Genomic DNA, 18893 nt, shown 5'->3' with positions numbered 1-18893 from the left:
CAGTGGTATAAATGTGTGGCAACAAAAAAGAATGTATGACTTATCGATTCTTTTCCAAATGAGTGTCCTTAGTTAGCTCTGCCAACTGTCGGCTAAGAATCACCTAAGAACGGGAGTCTCGATTGAGGGGCTGGCCTGTGGGCATGTCTTTGGGTGACTGTCTCCGAAGTCAGTTGTAAGAAGGAACAGCCCACATGGTTCCTGCTTCTGCCCTGCCCTGACTTCTCCCCATGGCGGAGTGTGTCCTGTAAGGGGAAGGAACCCTTTCCTCCCTGTGTCCCTGTCATTCGGAGAGTTTTGTCCCAGCCACGGAGAGGACACTAGGACAATCAGGAAACAAGTCATTTTACAAACAGACATACATCTTTAATACAAATGAGCAGTAACTGTGTAGCAATGTCAGAAATAAGCTGTCTTCAATGAGAGTTTTTTTCCCAAAAGATACAAGATGCACAAATAAATCAGTGATACTTTACACATGTTCATGGGGAGGCACTTTAATTTCATAATGAACTATGAATATTTTCATAGTTTTCGTCCGTTTGAAATTCCAAAAACATTAACAGAATTATTCATTTCCATAATTGTTATGAGTAAAAAAGGAATGAATCCTGTACCTTAATATTGTCATTCTATGCATTACTCAAAAGTACAATAACCCTGAGGACAAAGGAGAGTTGCTCCCTTTCCTTACACAGTATAAAAAGACTGAGACAACAACAGGTGTCCGTCACTAACACAAACCAAACTATGTTGTAGAAAGAGTCTCATAAACACAAGTCCATCTTTTCTCTTTGGTTCAAAAAATAAAAGAGGTAGGCTAGGGTCAAAGATTCCCATTTCACTAGATTTTTCAAAAAGCAATTATAACATAAATTACCAGAAACTAAATGAGTATATGGACTAAATCTTAAAATGTTAAGAATGTGTGTGTGTGTGTGTGTGTGTGTGTGTGTGTGTGTGTGTGTGTGTGGTTTTTTGAGACACGGTTTCTCTGCGTAGCTGTGGCCATCCTGGAACTCATTCTGTAGACCAGGCTGGCCTTGAACTCAGAGAGTCACCTGCCTCTCCCTCCACAGGCAGGTAAGAATATTGAATATCTTCTTATAGAAGAAATAAGATTTTTCTAAGTTGTAATAAAACAAATCATAAAAGATCATTGACTACAAAATCAGCTTCAGTAAAAATTTTAAGTGCTGTTGATATTACAAATGTCCTGCCATCTTCCTAAATCTTGAGGCAAGTGAAAATGTGGATGCGTATGTTTGCAGATTGAGCCTTTCATTCAAATACATACAATGAATATATACTGCTGTTGAAATGTGCTGGTGTCTTAGCTTTGGCCACTCCATCTGCAAGGCGCAGGTTCAAAAGACTTCAACCGTAAAAGTGAAATGAAGGTGTCATCTACCTGAAATCAGCACTCAAGTCATGAAAAGAGCAATTTCAGATTGCTGTGAAGGTCCCAGGGAGCCTTCCTGATTAAGAGAATTTGATTCAAAGAGGAAAAAAAAAAAAAAAAAAAAAAAAGAACAAAACCAAGACACTCTCTAGGAAATGGTACAAGTCAACAGTTTTGTTCACAGATGTTTTTTGAAAGCAATGGATCTACCAAATAACTTGTATCAATAATTTAACGACATATGACAATCAATGTCTAAAAGTGGGGACCAAATAACAATTCAAGTAGAACAGAAGAGTGTCCACCGAAATAATATTATCTCACTGCTCCTCCATACACAAATTTGGCTACTATAATTCATCCTTATTGTGCTTACAGATGAGGATATAAACTGTGCAAGATTGATTTTAAGTACAGTGATTTTTTTCTACTAATGTTCCTGTAGGAGAATTTTACATCTATAAAGATACCCAAAATATATAGAACAATTTGAGTCCCAAGGCTTTCTGATCATTCTGGGTATTTTTTAAAAAATTTTGGTATAAACAAATTTACATAAACTTGGACCAATCAGAACAAAGATTAGTGATTTATAATTCTACCACACAAAAATGATTTCAGCTTAAGCAAGTACATTTTCAGATTTAGGGTGCAAGGTGATATAAAGTACAATTTTGTGGCCTCTTCAACACTTATTGAAACTGTGATTTTGAACATGACTGAAGATAGAAGACTGAGTCCAAATGCTTGAAGTGATTGCCGAGTCTCTTCCCTTTGGCTGGGGAAAAACAGCTTCTCTGCAACAGATGTGCTGCAATCCAGAAGACCCTGGAGAGCGAGTGCGCGCGTGTGCGTGCGCGCTGACAGCTTTGGTCATCGTGGCAAAGACAGCTTGGGCGCCTCACTTCCGAGCCACTCCCAACGTCTGCTTCATGTTTTCGTACACCACATAGCTGATGCCGACGGCAGGGAGCACCTTCATGAAGTTTGGGGTGATGCCTCTGTAAAGTCCTGGCACCCCTTCTTTGGAGACTATTCGCCGAAAAAGGCCGACCATGTTCAGCTGCGGGGCCCCTTCTACCATGGCTAGCAAACAGATAAACAAACAAAAGAAAAGGTAAGTGAAACCGCAGGAACCAGGTTAATCCAATGTTCAAGCATGCCTCGTTATTATTGCAACAGACAATTAGGGATTCAGATTGGCGTCCGGAATACAATGGACCGATAAAAATCAATTACAAAAGCAACCCTCTTCGTGCATCACCCACCAGTGAGTTACAATGATGGCAGCTCTTTATGAATGGTTGTTCTAGGTTAATTACTTTCCGTGCTAGCCCTTCAGGATAAGCATATACATTTCATAATTGGGCAATTAGGAACTTGTCCTGAAAAAACCCTACTAGTTATCTAGTAGCGAAACCAAGAAGCTGTGGTTGATGCTCAAGCCCGCCACTTTTAACCACATCACTCCATCACAGCATCCTCCCCAAGCCCTGACTAGAATGGTTACATTTTGGATAATAGGGGAAAGGGAGATTTGGAGAAGTTTAGACAGAGCATAGGAGACCTGGGCCTTGTAATTATCTCAGGAGGGGGAGAGATGAAGAAAGGAGGAAGAAAAAAAGAAGGGTGGAGGAGGAAGAGGAGGAGGAGGAAGAGGAGGAGGAGTATTGCTGACAAGGACGGGCAGGGGGATGGGGGGGGAGGGTGAGGGAGAATTACCAAGGTAGGCGGAGATGCACAGAGTTTCTTTGAGCTAGGTCAGCTGGTCTACGCCAGTCAGCTCTGCAGGGGGCAGCTCCACGGGTTGTGGCGTTGCGCGTGGGGCGGCACGTTCTGCACGTTGCAGGGCTAGGGTGGCGGGGGATGGGTGAGGGTGGGGGTGGGGTGTTGGCGAAGCAGCTGCCTTGGAGTCACTCGAGCCCCTGTGAGTAGCTGTCACTCAACTCCAGCCGTAACCCCGGCAAACTCACCAACGCACTATGCTAGATGTGGGGGGAACCTGTTCCTTCCGAAGTCTGTCCTTCCCCTACCTGGGTGAACAGACAGGTCAGCTCACTCTAGCCTCCACAGGAAAAGTCGCCCAGCAGCAGAGTGGGGGTGGGGCAACGCAACCTGAGGCACGGGATGATGGCTAAAGACTTCGGAATTCCCGCTGAGAACTTTGGAATGGACACTGGAAACAGGAGATAAGCCATGAGTGGGCCTGGATGAAGAATGGCAGATCTTGGCCGCTGGGCTGGGTCAGGACTTGAGCTCGGAGGAAGGGGAGGCTCACTGTGCAGCAGTTCCAATCCCTGATTGGGTCTGAACTGCAGCTCCATTCCCTGTCAAATGCATAACCTTACGGACACTCCTTCACTGCTTTTTGCCTGTTGGTCCTTTGTCAAATGTGGATGATATTAGTATCAAGCTCCCCAAATGGTCACAATGGCGAGATGACCAACCGCACACATTTAGTTTGCTATTTTGCATTTCTCTCAGCCCCTCAAATACGCCACTCTGCAGGCCTGTTCCCAGCTAGCTCCCACCGCATTCCCAGGCTTCATCTGAAGATGGGGTAGATCTCACGCCATGGGGTGTTTTATAAAGGGCCATCTTCTGGTTGAACCCATGTCTTTTCCACTCTCCAGTGACCGCATTCATGCCTGACTTGTTGCGTTCTCTAACCCTAGCACCCATCTGACAGGTGTCCGGTCCCTGATGACTCAAAAGTATGCAGACCAGTGACTGACTGCTTGGTTGGAGGAGGGGTTGGGAGTGGAACCACAGATGCCCAGGACTTGTTCAGAAGGGAAAGTACAATAGATGAAGGTGACCAGGGAAAAAGGAGAACAGAAAAGAAAGTCAAAGAGTATTTCATGCTTTCAAAGAGTAGGCAGCAATAAATGCCAGGAAGCAGCAAGAAGAGAGTAGTCTTTAAGTGACAGGAGAGTCAGGACAGGGCAGCCTAGGAGCCAGCAGAGAGAGTGCCACAGAGAGGGAGTGCCACAGAGAAAAGGGCAAAGTGCCAAGCTTAGGGTCTAAACAGCACTGATGAACAGTCCAGTCACCACTTTGAGAATTTAGCAAATGCCAAATTCTTTACACATATTCCTGTTAATTCTTTTTGTCCCTCTTCATGGAAGACAAAATGAAAGAGAGAGATGTGGAGCAAAGACCTAAGCCCAAATCTGCTAGACGTCAAACCTGATGCTCTTAAAAAAGCATGTGGTTGACAGGAAGTGTTACCACACCCACCCTGGAATGCAGACTCACCTTGGGCCTGCATTCGAGTCCTCACCAAAGCCAGGGGGTAACTGGCCAGCTGCCCACAGGTGCTGGACAGGGCCCCACAGCTCAGTAGCACCACCACACCGGGGTTGACAGAGTCTTTTGCAAAGTTCTCCAGCCAGTAAGACTTCAAAAGCTGCCCCAGAAACAAAGAAACCAATCAACAAAGGAGATACTCAGCCGTCATTCACTCAACATAAACATCTTCAGGGCCATTTCATGTAGTTAACTCTTTAAAAGTAAAATATTTTAATCATAAACTATATATGCTAATACATTTTTAAAAGCCTATATACCTAGTTGTGCCGATTTGAATGAGAATACCCCTGTGGAGGTTTGAATAGGAATGGCCCCCATAAACTCATGTGTTGGAATGCTTGGCCCATAGGGAGTGGCACTATTGGGAGATTTGGCCTTGTCGGAGTAGGTATGCCCTGGCTGGAGGAAGTATGTCACTGTGGGGGCTGAAACTTTGTGATCTCAGAAGCTCAAGTCAGTCTCCGTCTGCTGCCTATGGATCAAATGTCGAACTCTCAGCTCCTCCTCCAGCACCATATCTACCTGCACGCCACCATGCTTCTCACCATGATGATAATGGACTAAACTTCTGAAACTGTAAGCCCGCCTCAATTAAATGTTTTCCTTTACAAGAGTTGCTGTGGTCATGGTGTCTCTTCACATTCCCAGTTATCTCTCTCTGACTCTTACTTGTGGATAAAGGTGTGAACTTTCAGTTACTTCTCCAGCACCATGCCTGCCTGCCTGCCTGCCGCCATGTTCCTGGCCATGTTGGTCATGGACTCACCCTCTGAAAATGTAAGCCCCAAATAAACATTTTCTTTTGTAAGTTGCCTTGGTCATGGCATCTTATCAGAATAATAAAAAAGTAACCAAGACTCTCGCTTAATTTTTTAAATTTGTTTTTGTTTTTGTTTGTTTTATAGAATTGTATTTCTCAATGAAAACCTTGTGGGCTAGGATGTTGCATTCCAACTACTAAGACTAGACAACAACAGAAGGACCCCGCCAACCAAGAACAATATATTGACAAAACTGTCTTTTGAATATGAAGGAGAAATTAAGAGCTCCGTGGATCAGTAAAAGCTGAGAGAATGTACCACCACTAGACCTGCAAGAGATGACAAAGGCATCCTTCAATCTGAAACAAAAGGGCAATAAGCAGCAGCAGGAAACGTGAAAAGCCCACAGTAAAATGAGTAAAGAGGAAACGATGGTCTTCCGATATTGTAATACAGGCATGTAGACAACTTTGAAATCTGATACAGAATTCAAAAATAAAAGCATGAGAATTCATTGTAAATCCATGTTAGGGGACTCACTATGAAAAGATGACTTTTGATGACTGCTTGTCATCAAAACAGAACAGGGACGCCCAGGGGTAAGGAGTGGCTTTATATACAATTCTGATTGACTTGAGATAGATTTTTGCAATGTCAAGATTTTTAGATTGGAGGGACACTGGCTTTGTAGGAGGAGTTTGGGAGTGCTCCCTATGTTTCTATTTTTTTTGTTTTGTTTTTGTTTTGTTTTTTCGAGACAGGGTTTCTCTTCTATTTTTTAAAGTAAATTTTATATGAAGAGTTCAAGAATCAGTAGCAATCACTTGTCATTGTTACAGAGAATGCACATGACTGCAAGTTATTTTATAAAAATTAGGACACAAAGCTGGGTAGGTGGAGAAGGAAGGGATCTATGAAAAAGTGAAAATGAGTATAATAATAAATGAATAATCAATATATTTAAAAATAAGTCTTCTAAGATATAATATATAATACATATATAATAAAATAAGTCTTCTGGGTGGCTTCCATTACCCGCTTTCCTTCCTGAGCTGGGGCTCAGCTCCCTCCTAGTGTGTGTGCTGACTCACATCTGTCACAGCATGACAGACAATCTGAGTTTCTCTTTGGGCTTGCCCATCTCCTCACCAGACCTTTGGGTTCTTAAAGGCCCTGAGTCCTTCTTTCAACTCAGTATCTAAAGCAACGGTTTGAATGTAGTGTGTGTTCAGTAAATGTCTGTCAGATTCCTAAGTTAAGGGATCCATGTGGCAGGGGCGACCCACAGTCTTTGACCTGAGTGGCGGGAGTGACCCGGGGTTTGTATTCTGAGTTGCCTGAGCTGAGTCTCCATGCTCAGGCTTCATTTTATAGGCTGAGCTGCCTTTCCCACACCCACCTCCAGCCCTAGGGACTGCCAGATGACAAGGGATGAAGCCTGGCTTTATCAGTGCCCGATTTTAGTAATCCTAATACATTTCTGCTTATTTTTTCCGTGTCTCCCAGCCCCTCATGCCATCTTCTAAACCAAATTTTCGTCCATCCTCTTTGTGAACAAAAGTAAATACGCAAGCAAACCTAACACAAAAAGTGATTCAGTACATGTGTGCTCTCACAATCAGGGTGCGGGAAAGATCGAAGGACACACAAGGGGCAGTCCAGTCACACCCAGCTCTCCACCTCGCAGACTACCTACACTGCGGACAGGAGCATGCTGTACCCTCACTCACCTCATACACAGCGAGATCGATGCCTGCGTAAGGAATAATGCCCAGTAAGTTGGGAACATAGCCTTTGTAAAAAGCCCCAAAGCCTTCGTGTTTCAAAATCTTCTTGGCACAACCGTATATTCCAGAGTATTGTCCAGTTTTGGCTACAGCTAGCCGGGTTTTCAGAACCTGGATACCGGAGAACGGAACACAGTATCATTCACATTTAACATCGAACAGTTCAAGTGTATTGATTTTGTGGAGCACTAGGAAATTCTCTCTCTCAAGAGAATGTCCAGTTCACTGATAGAGTCTCCCTCATGGGTAACTTCCATTGAGAAGCTAAAATCAGAGCCAGGAAGGGCCAGTTATTTCAAAGAGAGTCTAAAGGAGGGCTTTGAAAAAAACAAAAACAAAAAAAAACCAAAAACAAAACAAAACAAAAAAATGTGAACCAGGTAATCTTTTGATGTCATAATAAAATTAATTGTCAAGGAAGGTGAAGAAAATGGATTAGGGGACAATTCCAGTATCTTCAGCTTGGAGCCCAGGCTGAGGAGGTGGAGGGTGGGAAGGGGGTGGTATTGGTTGAAATGAGGGGTGTGAGGGTAGTCTAAAATATCTCTAGAAGCTCAGAGGTACCACAATCTACAGAGCACTTATGGCACAAGCATGTGGCCTTGAGTTTGATGCCGTAAAACCCACATAAGAAGTCAGGCATGGGAGTGGATGCCTGTGGGCCCCCTGAGGAGGTAAGACAGCTCTCTGGGGTTCTCTGGCCTGTCAGCCTGGCCCATAACAGTGAGCTCAGGCCAGTGAGAGACCCAGTCTCAAAATACAAGGTACACAGTGCCTCCTGATGAACGACACCTGAGGCTGACCTCTGGCCTCCACGGGCACATGCACACACATGTGCACCCACACGGGCATGCCCATGTGCACACATACACACGCACACAAATCTATTGGCATGCATATCACAAAGAGGTTCAAGTTAAAGGTATATTTTGCTTAGGTCTTATAAGCTATTGAAAACCCCTAGTTGTATCCATAAAACTATCCCTATCTACTGCATTAGTTTTGCTGTAAAGTGGGAGTTGGCAAACACTTTTTTGCAATAGCCAAACAATAAACATTTCAGTCTTTGCTAGCCTCAAATGCGAGTCTCCGTTAACGTGTTCTTTGCTTTCCCTTCGCTTCTTCCTGTCTTTGTCAGGTGTAACAACAATTCTTAACTGAGGCTGTGCACACAGGGCACAGGAGGTCCACAGTTTGCTAGCCAGCCCACGTTCTTCCGGAAGGATGTCTAGTTGTTATTACCACCCCACAACCAAAGCCTCGGCTTCCACTGCTGGGGTTATGGTACAAAAGCTCGCTGGACAGGAATGAGAGCCATAACCCTTATCAGCTCCGTGGCAGCCAGCCTCTGAGATGGCTCCAGAGGGTCCTGTGTCCACTGATGCTCTGCTTTGCAGGGTCCCCTCACACACAGTCCCTGGGTCAACCTGTGTCGCCAACAGGGCACAGTGAAAGCGACAACAGGCACTAGTTGATTGGCACGCAGTCTCTTTCTCTCTTCTGGCTCACATCACTGACTGTAAAGGAAGCGAGGTTACCATGCTGTGAGGATACACAGGCCATCTAGAAAGGCTCGCCTGAGAGACCCGGTGCTTCCAGGCAACAGCCAGCGAGGCCGGGCAGCAGCCACCTCAGTGAGCCTGAAAGCAGATCCACTCCCGGTGAGACAGGCAGGGAGCCCGGGCTGTGCCGCTCTCACACTCCTCACTGCCACAACTGTGAGATGCTGAGGCTCGTTTCAAGCTGTTGAGTTTGGGTTAACTTAGCACACAACTACAGCCAGCCAGTGCAAAACGCCACCAAGCAGTCAGGCCACCATGGTACCTACCTCCATGGGATAGATAAAAGTCTGCGCAGTTGCCCCAGCCATGGAACCAGAAACAAACCTCTCAAAGGTTCCCAATTTCTGTCCTTCTTCGGTAAGCAGCTTCTTGTACTGTAAAAAGGAAGTTTTAAGAGGCACACTAAACCGCCGTCGTTGGACTCCGTAACCTACAAGACCACTCCGCTGCCCAAACCCACGGAACCCACATCCTCCCCTGGCCAACCATGTCCCACGACGTCGACAACCCCTATAGGCACAAGCGCCACCCACACCAGTTGGAAGAACAGACCCACTCCACTGTCCAATCCCACCCACCCAGCATCTTCCCCCTGAACAGCCCTCTCCAGCAGCATCAGCAGCCCCTATAGGCACAAGCGCCACCCACACCAGTTGGAAACCATAGGCGCAGGCACAAGCCACACCAGTTGGAAGAACAGACCCCAAAGGCACAAGTAAAGCCCACACCAGCCAAAGGAAGTGGACAATACACTAGATCTAGGCACCCAAATCCCCACAAACCTCGGAGACAACCCTACTCAGCCTGACAACCAGCCAATCACCAGAACCCTTGGGCATTCAGGGCAAAAGACAATAAAGGAACAAAAGACCCATCCAACAAAGACATCACAAGAATCAACACCTGTACCTCTAACTATCCCAAACCCAGATGGGTGAACAGCAGTGTAAGAACACATTCAACAACATAAAGGACAATATGGCACCACCAGAAACTAGTAGTTCTACAACAGCAAGACTTGAACATGCCGATGCAGATGAAGCAAAAGAAAACAACCTTCAAAATGACTTTATGAAGATGATAGAGGCCTTTAAAGAGGAAATGAAGAATTCCCTTAAAGAAATGGAGGAAAAGACAAAAAATTGGAAGAAATCAATTAATTGCTTTAAAAAGCCAAGAGGAAATGATCAAACAGGCGAAAGAAACAATTCAAGACTTGAAAATTGAAGTAGAAGTGATAAAGAAAACACAAACTGAGGGAATTCTGAAAATGGAAAATCTGGGAAATGGAACAGGAATTACAGATGCAAGTATAACCAACAAAATATAAGAGATGGAAGAGAGAATTTCAGGCACTGAAGATACGGTAGAGGAAATAAATTCATTGGTCAAAAAAATGTTGAATCCAACAAATTCTTAACACAAAACATCCAGCAAATCTGGGACACCATGAAAAGAGCAAACCTAAAAATAATAGGGATAGAAGAAGAAGAATTCTAGCTCAAAGGCACAGAAAATATATTCAACAAAATCATAGAAGAAAGCTTTCCAACCTAAAGAAGGAAATGCCTATGAAAGTATAAGAAGCTTACAGAACACCCAATAGACTGGACCAAAAAAAAAAGTCCTCTCACCACAAAATAATCAAAACACTAAACACACAGAATAAAGAAAGAATACTAAGAGCTGCAAAGGAGAAAGGCCAAGTAACACATAAAGGCAGAACTATCAGAATTACACCTGACTTCTCATGGAGATTCTGAGATCCAGAAGGTCCTGGACAGACACTAAGAGACCATAGATGCCAGCCCAGACTACTCTATCCAGGAAAACTTCAATCACCATAGATGGAGAAAACAAGATATTCCATGACAAAACCAGGTTTAAACAATACCTATCCACAAATCCAGCCCTACAGAAGGTACTAGAAGGAAAACTCCAACCCAAAGAAGTTAGCTGTACCCACAAAAACAAGCTAATAGATAACCTCACACCAACAAATCCCAAAGAAGGGAAACACACACACCTACCACCATCACTAACAAAACCAAAAATAACAGAAATTAACAATCACTGGTCATTAATATCCCGCAATATCAATTATCTCAATTCACCTATAAAAAGACACAGTCTAACAGAATGGATATGAAAACAGGACCCATCCTTCTGCTGTATACAAGAAACACACTTTAACCTCAAAGACAGACATTACCTCAGAGTAAAGAATTTGGGAAAATATTTTCCAATCAAATGAACCCAAGAAACAAGCTAGTGTAGCTATCCTAATATCCAACAACATAGACTTCAAACTAAAATTAGTCAATAGATAAAAAAAATAACATTTCATATCCATCACAGGAAAAAAAATCCATCAAGATGGCGTCTCACTTCTGAATATTTATTCCCCAAATACAAGGACATCCATGCTGTAGATATGTTCTGGATGCTGTGACTGTATCACTCTGATTGGTTGATAAATAAAATGCTGATTGGCCAGTAGCCAGACAGGAAGTATAGGTGGGACAAAGAGACAGGAGAATGCTGGGAGGTGGAAGGCTGAGTCAGGAAATGCTGACAGTTGCCGCCACCATGAGAAGCAAGATGTAAGGTATCAGTAAGCCACAAGCCACGTGGCAACTTATAGATTAATAGAAATGGGTTAATTTAAAATATGAGAACTAGATAACAAGAAGCTTGAGCCATTAGGCCAAACAGTTTAAATAATATAAGCATCTGTGTTTTTATTTGGGTCTGAGTGGCTGCGGGTCTGAGTGGGACTGGAGAAAACTCCAGCTACACATCCACATTTATAAAAGAAACATTACTAAAGCTTAAATCACACATCAAACCCCACACACTAATAGTGGGAGACTTCAACACCCCACTCTCACCAATGGACAGGTCTGCCAGACAGAAACTTAACAGAGAAATAAAGGAACTAACGGATGTTATGACTCAAATGGACTTACCAGATATCTATAGAACATTTCACCCAAACACAAAAGAATATATCTTCTTCTCAGTACCTCATGGAACCTTCTCTAAAATTGACCACAAACTCAGTCACAAAGCAACCTCAACAGATACAAAAAAAAAAAAAAAAAAAAAATGAAATAACTCCCTGTATCTTATAAGATCACCATGGCTTCAGATTAGAATTCAACAACAACACAAATTGCAGAAAGCCTACAAACTCATGGAAATTGAACAACACTCAACTGAATCACCAGTGGGTCAAGGAAGAAATAAAAAAATTTAAAGACTTCCTAGAATTAAATGAAAATGAATGCACAACAAACCCAAACTTATAGGACACTATGAAAGCAGTGCTAAGAGGGAAATTCATAGCACTAAGTGCCTACATAGAGAATTTGGAAAATATTACACTAGCGGCTTAAACAGCACACCTGAAAGCTCTAGAACAAAAGAGGCAAACTCACCCAGGAGGAACAGATGCCAGGAAATAATCAAACTGAGAGCTGAAATCAATAAAATAGAAACAAAGAGAACAATACAAAGAATCAATGAAACAAAGAGTTGGCTCTTTGAGAAAATCAACAATATGAACAAACCCTTATCTAAACTAACCAAAAAGCAGAGAGAGACTATCCAAATTAACAAAACAGAATACTGAGGAAATCCAGAGAATCATTAAGTCATATTTCAAAAATCTGTACTCCACAAAATTGGAAAATCTAAAAGAAATGGGCAGTTTTCTAAATAGGTATCACATACCAAAATTAAATCAAGACCAGATGAACAATTTAAATAGACCAATAATCCCTAACAAAATAGAAACAATCATTAAAAGTCTCCCAGCCAAAAAAAGCCTAGGGCCAGATGGTTTCAGCACAAAATCCTACCAGGATTTCAAAGAAGAACTAATACCAATACTCTCAAGTTGTTCCACAAAATAGAAACAAGGAATGTTACCAAACTCCTTTTATGAGGCTACAGTTACACTGATAATCAAACCACACAAAGATGCAACAAAGAAAGAGAATTACAAACCAATCTCCCATGAACATTGATGCAAAAATACCCAATAAAATACTAGCAAACCGAATCTAGGAACACATAAAAAAAAATCATCCACCATGACCAAGTAGGCTTTTTCCCAGAAACGCAGGGATGGTTCAACATACAAAAATCTGTCAATGTAATTTATCATATAAACAAACTGAAAGAAAAAAAAACACATGATCATCTCATTAGATGCTGAAAAAGCCTTCGACAATATCCAACACCACTTCATAATAAAGGTCTTGGAGAGATCAGGGATACAAGGAACATATCTAAACATAATAAAAACAATATACAGCAAGCCAACTGCCAACATCAAATCAAATGAGGAGAAACTCAAAGCAATTCTGCTAAAATCAAGAACAAGACAAGGCTGTCCACTCTCCCCCTATCTATTCAATATAGTACTTGAAGTTCTAGCTAGAGCAATAAGACAACAAAAGGAGATAAAGGGGATACAAATTGGAAAGGAAGAAGTCAAACTTTCACTATTTGCAGATGATATGATAGTATACATAAGTGACCCCAAAAATTCTACCAGGAAACTCCTACAGCTGATAAACACCATCAGCAATGTAGCAGGATACAAGACTAACACACACAAAAAATCAGTAGCTCTCCTATATACAAATGATAAATGGGCTGAGAAAGCGATGAGGGAAACAACACCCTTTACATTAGCCATAAATAATATAAAATATCTTAGGGTAACTCTAACCAAATAAATGAAAGACCTGTATGACAAGAACTTTAAGTCTTTGAAGAATGAAAGTGAAGAAGATATCAGAAAACAGAAAGATTTCCCATGCTCCTAGATAGGTAGGATTAACATAGTAAAAATGGCAATCTTACCAAAAGCAATCTACGGATTCAGTGCAATCCCCATCAAAATCCCAACACAATTCTTCACAGACCTCAAAAGAACAATACTCAACTTCATATGGAAAAAATAAAAAACCCAGGATAGCTAAAAACAATTCTGTACAATAAAGGAACTTCCAGTGGTATCACCAACCCTGACTTCAAGCTCTACTATAGAGCTATAGTAATAAAAACAGTTTGGTATTGGCATTAAAAACAGACACATGGATCAATGGAATCGAATCAAAGACCCTGACATAAATCCACATGCCTATGAACACCTAATTTTTGACAAAGAAGCCAAAACTATACAACAGAAAAAAGAAAGCATCTTCAACAAATGGTGTTGGCATAACTGGATGACTGTATGTAGAAGCATGCAAATAGATCCATATCTATCACCCTGCACAAAACTCAGGTCATGCTCAAGTGTATCAAAGACCTCAACATAAATCCAGTTACACTAAACTTGATAGAAGAAAAAGTGGGGAGTATGCTGCCTTGTACACATCGGCACATGAGATCACTTCCTGAATATAACACTAGTAGCACAGACACTGAAATTGACAATTAATAAACAGGACCTCCTGAAGCAGAAAAGCTTCTGTAAGGCAAAGGACACTGTCAGTAAGACAAAATGGCAGCCTACAGAATGGGAAAATATTTTAATCAACCCCACATCTGACATAGGCTGATCTCTAAAATATATAAAGAACTCAAGAAGCTAGACATAAAAACAACAAATAATCCAACTAAAAAATGAGGTGCAAGTTTAGACAAAGAATTCTCAGCAGAAGATTCTCAAATGGCTGAGATACACTTAAAGAATTGTTCAACATTCTTAGCTCTCAGGGAAATGTGAATCAAAATGACTCTGAGATACTATCTTATACCTGTCAGAATGGCTAAGATCAAAAATGCCAATGACAGCCTATGTTGGAGAGAATGTAGAGCAAGGGGAACACTCCTCCACTGTTGTGGGAGTTCAAACTTGTACAGCCACTTTGGAAATCAGTATTAAGGTTTCTCAGAAAATTGGGAATCAATCTACCTGAAGACCCAGCAATACTACTCTTGGGCATATACCCAAGATGATAAAAATCATCCTGAGTGAGGTAACCCAGACCCAGAAAGACAGGCATGATATGTATTCACTCATAAGTGGATATTAAATGTAAAGCAAAGGATAACTAGGCTACCATTCACAGCCCCAAAGAAGCTAGGTAACAAGGATGACCCTAAGAGGCATACATGGATTGCCCTGGGAAGGGGAAATAAATGAGATCCCCTGGGTAAACTAACTGGAAGTGGGGGTGGGGGTGGGGAATGGGAACATAAGAGATCGGGTTGGTTGAGTTGAGGGAGTAAAGGAGAGAGAGAGAGAGCAACTAAAGAGGTATCTTGATAGAGGGAGCCATTATGGGATTGAGGAGAAACCTGGTGCCAGGGAAACTCCCAGGAATCCACAAGGATGACCCTAGCTAAGATTCCTAGCAATAGTGGAGAGGGTGTCTAAACTGGCCTTCTCCTGTCATCAGATTAGTGACTACCCTAATTGGCGTCATAGAACCTTCATCCAGTAACTGATAGAAGCAGATGCAGAGATCCACAGCTAAGCACTGCGCCTAGCTCCAGGAGTCCTGCTGAAGAAAGGGAGGAAGGATTGTACTGTACGAGTCAGGGGGCTTCAAGGTCATGGAGGGGGATCCCACAGAGACAGCTGACCCAAGCTCATGGGAGCTCAGAGACTCTAGACCAACAGCTAGGGAGCCTGCATGGGACTGACCTAGCCCTCTGCATGTGGATGACAGTTGTGTAGCTTGGTCTGTTTGTGGGGCCCCTAGCAGTGGGACCAGGACTTGTCCCTGGTGCATGAGCTGGCGTTTTGGAACCTACTCCCTTATGATGGGATGCCTCACTCAGCCTTGGTGCAGGGAGGAGCAGCTTGGTTCTGCCTCAACTTGATGTGCCATGTTTTGTTGACTCCCATAGGAGACCTCACCCTTTCTGAATGGATGTGTTAGGTGTGGGAGGGAACAGGAAGAGAGGAGCTAGGGAAAACTGTGGTTGGTATGTAAAATAAATTTTTAAAACTTAATTTTAAAAAAATGTACATTAATAGCAGCTTTGGGGTAACAGTGCCCCCTCCTAAATTCTTATATTAAATCCTAATCTCCATTGTGATGGTATTAGGAGATGAGGCCTTTGGGGACATTTGTGGTTAGAAGAGGTTCTAAGGCCTCGGGATAGAACTAGCATCCTTATCAGAAGAGACACCTGACAGTTTACATTCCACCAAACCATGCACCGAGGCCATATGACTATGGAGCAAGAAGCCAGGGAGAGAATCTCCACTGCCTAGCCTATTAATCTGATACTGCTTAAGTTTGAAAACTGTGAGAAATAAGTTTCTACTGTTGAACCATACCTTAGATGGTATTTCATGGTAGCAAAACACAAATCAGATGCTAGAAATCAATTCACTTACAGTATGATGAGATGCCTCAATTATACAGTATGATGAGATGCCTCTACATTAACAATCCTAGCAGAAACGTGGGGCTTAAATGCTGATTCTGTTTCCTGGGAAGTAGGTTTTCAAATTAGATCCCCACACACACGGCTGGCATTATAGCTCAGTGGTCAAGCTCTTGCCTGGCCCATGTAGCAACCCTAAATTCAAATTCCAGCATCATTAAAAAGAGGGAGGGGAGTGGATAGAATGAGTAAGCCTGTTGGAGGGGCCAGGTTAAGAATATGTCAAATGGTACCAAGTGTGCTGTGTGTGAGCTTTCAGATACACCAAACTTCCCCATATTAAAATAACAGTGTTATTTTTGAATATGTATCTTAGGCTCTGGCTTTCCTATTATAAAATTAGTCATAATTTGAATGCTCAGGCATTCAAATCAGGAAAATCTCCCCCCGCCCCCGGAATGGGCTCCACCTGAGGCCAGCTGTTCTTTGCTTCTCTATTCCGCAATCAAGAAATGGATACCACCAGCTCTGGTCATTTCAAAAGAGTGGCACTTCTCCAGGACAGTCCCTCCAGAACAGCATTCAACGTACTCAAATAAGAAACTGGAGTATGGAGTTGAACGTTAAGGCTCGTGTAGACCATGATGGACAATAACGGAAGAGACGACAGAAGAGAAACTAACTGTACAGCAGCTCCAATGACTCTGCCAACAACTGCAGAAGCCAATCTCTAAACCCACCACTGTGCTTGAATCCAGTCGGCAGAGAGGGAGGCAAATGCCTTCATTTACTACCTCATTCATTCACTCAACAAACACTCAGCCCTTCACCCATGCTGGGCTCTGCCCAGGTGCTGGAGTGCAGGGAGAAGCCAGACACCCCTGCCTTCATGGAATTTTCAAGCTAAATACAATTCCATTCACACAAAGGAATTCATCTGAACAGTTTTCTTTCCAGAAATGGAAGTTTGTAAAACTTAGATGAAGTGCCCCCTGCGTCCACTAGAATTCAAGATGAGTCAGCCAAAATCATGCTTTGAGGAGCTACTGAGAAAAAGAGGTCGGTGGGGAAAGCCTCCCTTTCTAAACGGTATTGGGGAATCCAAAATCCCATAATTCAGCTGTGTGAAATCTTTGAGTTTATCGAGTTCTAGTCTCCCGTAAGGAATTGCCTCGCAGAGTACTAGGAACCGATACCCAAAGCATTGCATACTGATCTTTCCTGAATGAGTTAGCTAACTTCTTGTGTTATTCATTTCCACAGGTAATAACAATTACCTGTTCATAAGCCCAGAACTTAACAGCTGTCTCAGGAGCAATTTTAATGACATTGGTGCCATTTCCTCTCCAAAGGGAACGGACTCCTCCTTCCTTCACCATCTGCCGAAAGCCTCCAAATATATTCATTGATTTGGAACCATGAACCTAAAAATAAAAGCAAAGTGTCACGGGATACTTCTGCATATTGTTGAAACTGTTTCGAAAGCAGGTCTGAGCTGAATCCAAACGATGGATACTGAATGCTAAAGCCTCCGTCTCTGATGGGCTGCAATGTTCTGCTCACCGTTTTTACACATCAATACCAGGAAAGAAAGGCATCAGAGCTGCACAGGGCACAGACAGAAGCAGATCGACATTTGGAACTTCCCTGGACTCTGCCCTCTGCACTTCTTTCCTTGGTTAATTTGAATCCTTATTTCTTCCCTGTAATAAACCACGACCATGAGTCTGTATTTTCATGAGGCCATCTAGTGAAGTATCAAGCCTGCAGGAGACTTTGGAGAGCCCTTCAAATGTGTAGAAATGGCAATCTTAACAAATCCATTTTATTTTAAAAAATAAACTTCATAGTAACTTATGACAAAGGAAAAGATGTGTGCCTATTCAAGCTTCCTCAAAGTCAGTTTACTACTGTGCTAAAGAAAAAAAGCATCTATCTTTTTTGTTCAAACAATTTTTTAAAAAGTGTTGAATATATATATATATATATATATATATATATATATATATATATATTATATATATATAAAGCACAACTTTAAAAACATTTTTAAGGAATCTTAGAAATGGCTTAGTGCCTAAGAGCACAGCCTACTCTTGCAGAGGACACAGGTTTGATTCCCAGTACCCACATAGCAGCTTACAACCATGTGTAACTCCAGTTCCAGGGGATTTGGCACCTTCTTCTGGGATCTGTGGGCACTGCATGGCAAAACACCCATACACATAAAATAAAATAAAAACATTTTTAAGCAACTGCTATGGTCTTCTAGGTTATTCCAGTATGTCCAGTGCCTCTGTAAGTTCAACTTTAGGGCCGCCCTTGTTAGATACTCTGACTCCCATTATGGAATGGAGGAAATGAGATCTCAGAAGTCCAAGGTTGGGTAAGAACCAAAGGATCTGGAGGTAAAGCGACGTCATGCCTCATCTATTCTTCTCCATTAAGGAAACTTTAATTCTTACAGTCTTCGTCTCCTCATACGTAAAGTGAAGACACACCACCCACTTTCCTGAGCTCCTGTGAGTATGAAATGGGTTACCATGGTTGCACAAATGAGTATTCTTTCTTTTCTCCAGGTCAGAGAGCAGCTAGGTCTGTCTAGAAACCTGGGTCTTTTCTGCTAACCTGAGCTCTAGAGTCATTTCTGAAATTATATTCTTATCACCAAGATTCTAGACTTGAGAAACCCTCTGTTTTCTCAAGT

At 42.4% G+C, this 18893-nt stretch overlaps 1 protein-coding gene across 2 annotated transcripts in view; it reads right to left on the bottom strand.

Annotated features, from left to right (window-relative positions):
• Positions 1 to 1978: 1978 nt before the first annotated feature.
• LOC114699958 (calcium-binding mitochondrial carrier protein SCaMC-1) overlaps positions 1979 to 18893 on the bottom strand; it is a 41218-nt gene continuing 24303 nt past the window's right edge. For both annotated transcript variants that reach the window (XM_028879325.2, XM_028879328.2), the window contains exons 6-10: positions 17464 to 17610; positions 9091 to 9198; positions 7206 to 7373; positions 4661 to 4811; positions 1979 to 2488 (exon numbers count right to left, since the gene is read on the bottom strand). In XM_028879325.2, the coding sequence (XP_028735158.1) occupies positions 2304 to 2488; positions 4661 to 4811; positions 7206 to 7373; positions 9091 to 9198; positions 17464 to 17610 (759 nt within the window). In that variant the 3' untranslated portion in view covers positions 1979 to 2303. The remainder of the gene's footprint in view (positions 2489 to 4660; positions 4812 to 7205; positions 7374 to 9090; positions 9199 to 17463; positions 17611 to 18893) is intronic.

The sequence above is a fragment of the Peromyscus leucopus genome, chromosome 6 (genome assembly GCF_004664715.2).
Source record: "Peromyscus leucopus breed LL Stock chromosome 6, UCI_PerLeu_2.1, whole genome shotgun sequence".
Taxonomy (NCBI): domain Eukaryota; kingdom Metazoa; phylum Chordata; class Mammalia; order Rodentia; family Cricetidae; genus Peromyscus; species Peromyscus leucopus.
This window is presented reverse-complemented; position numbering and strand designations above follow the sequence as displayed.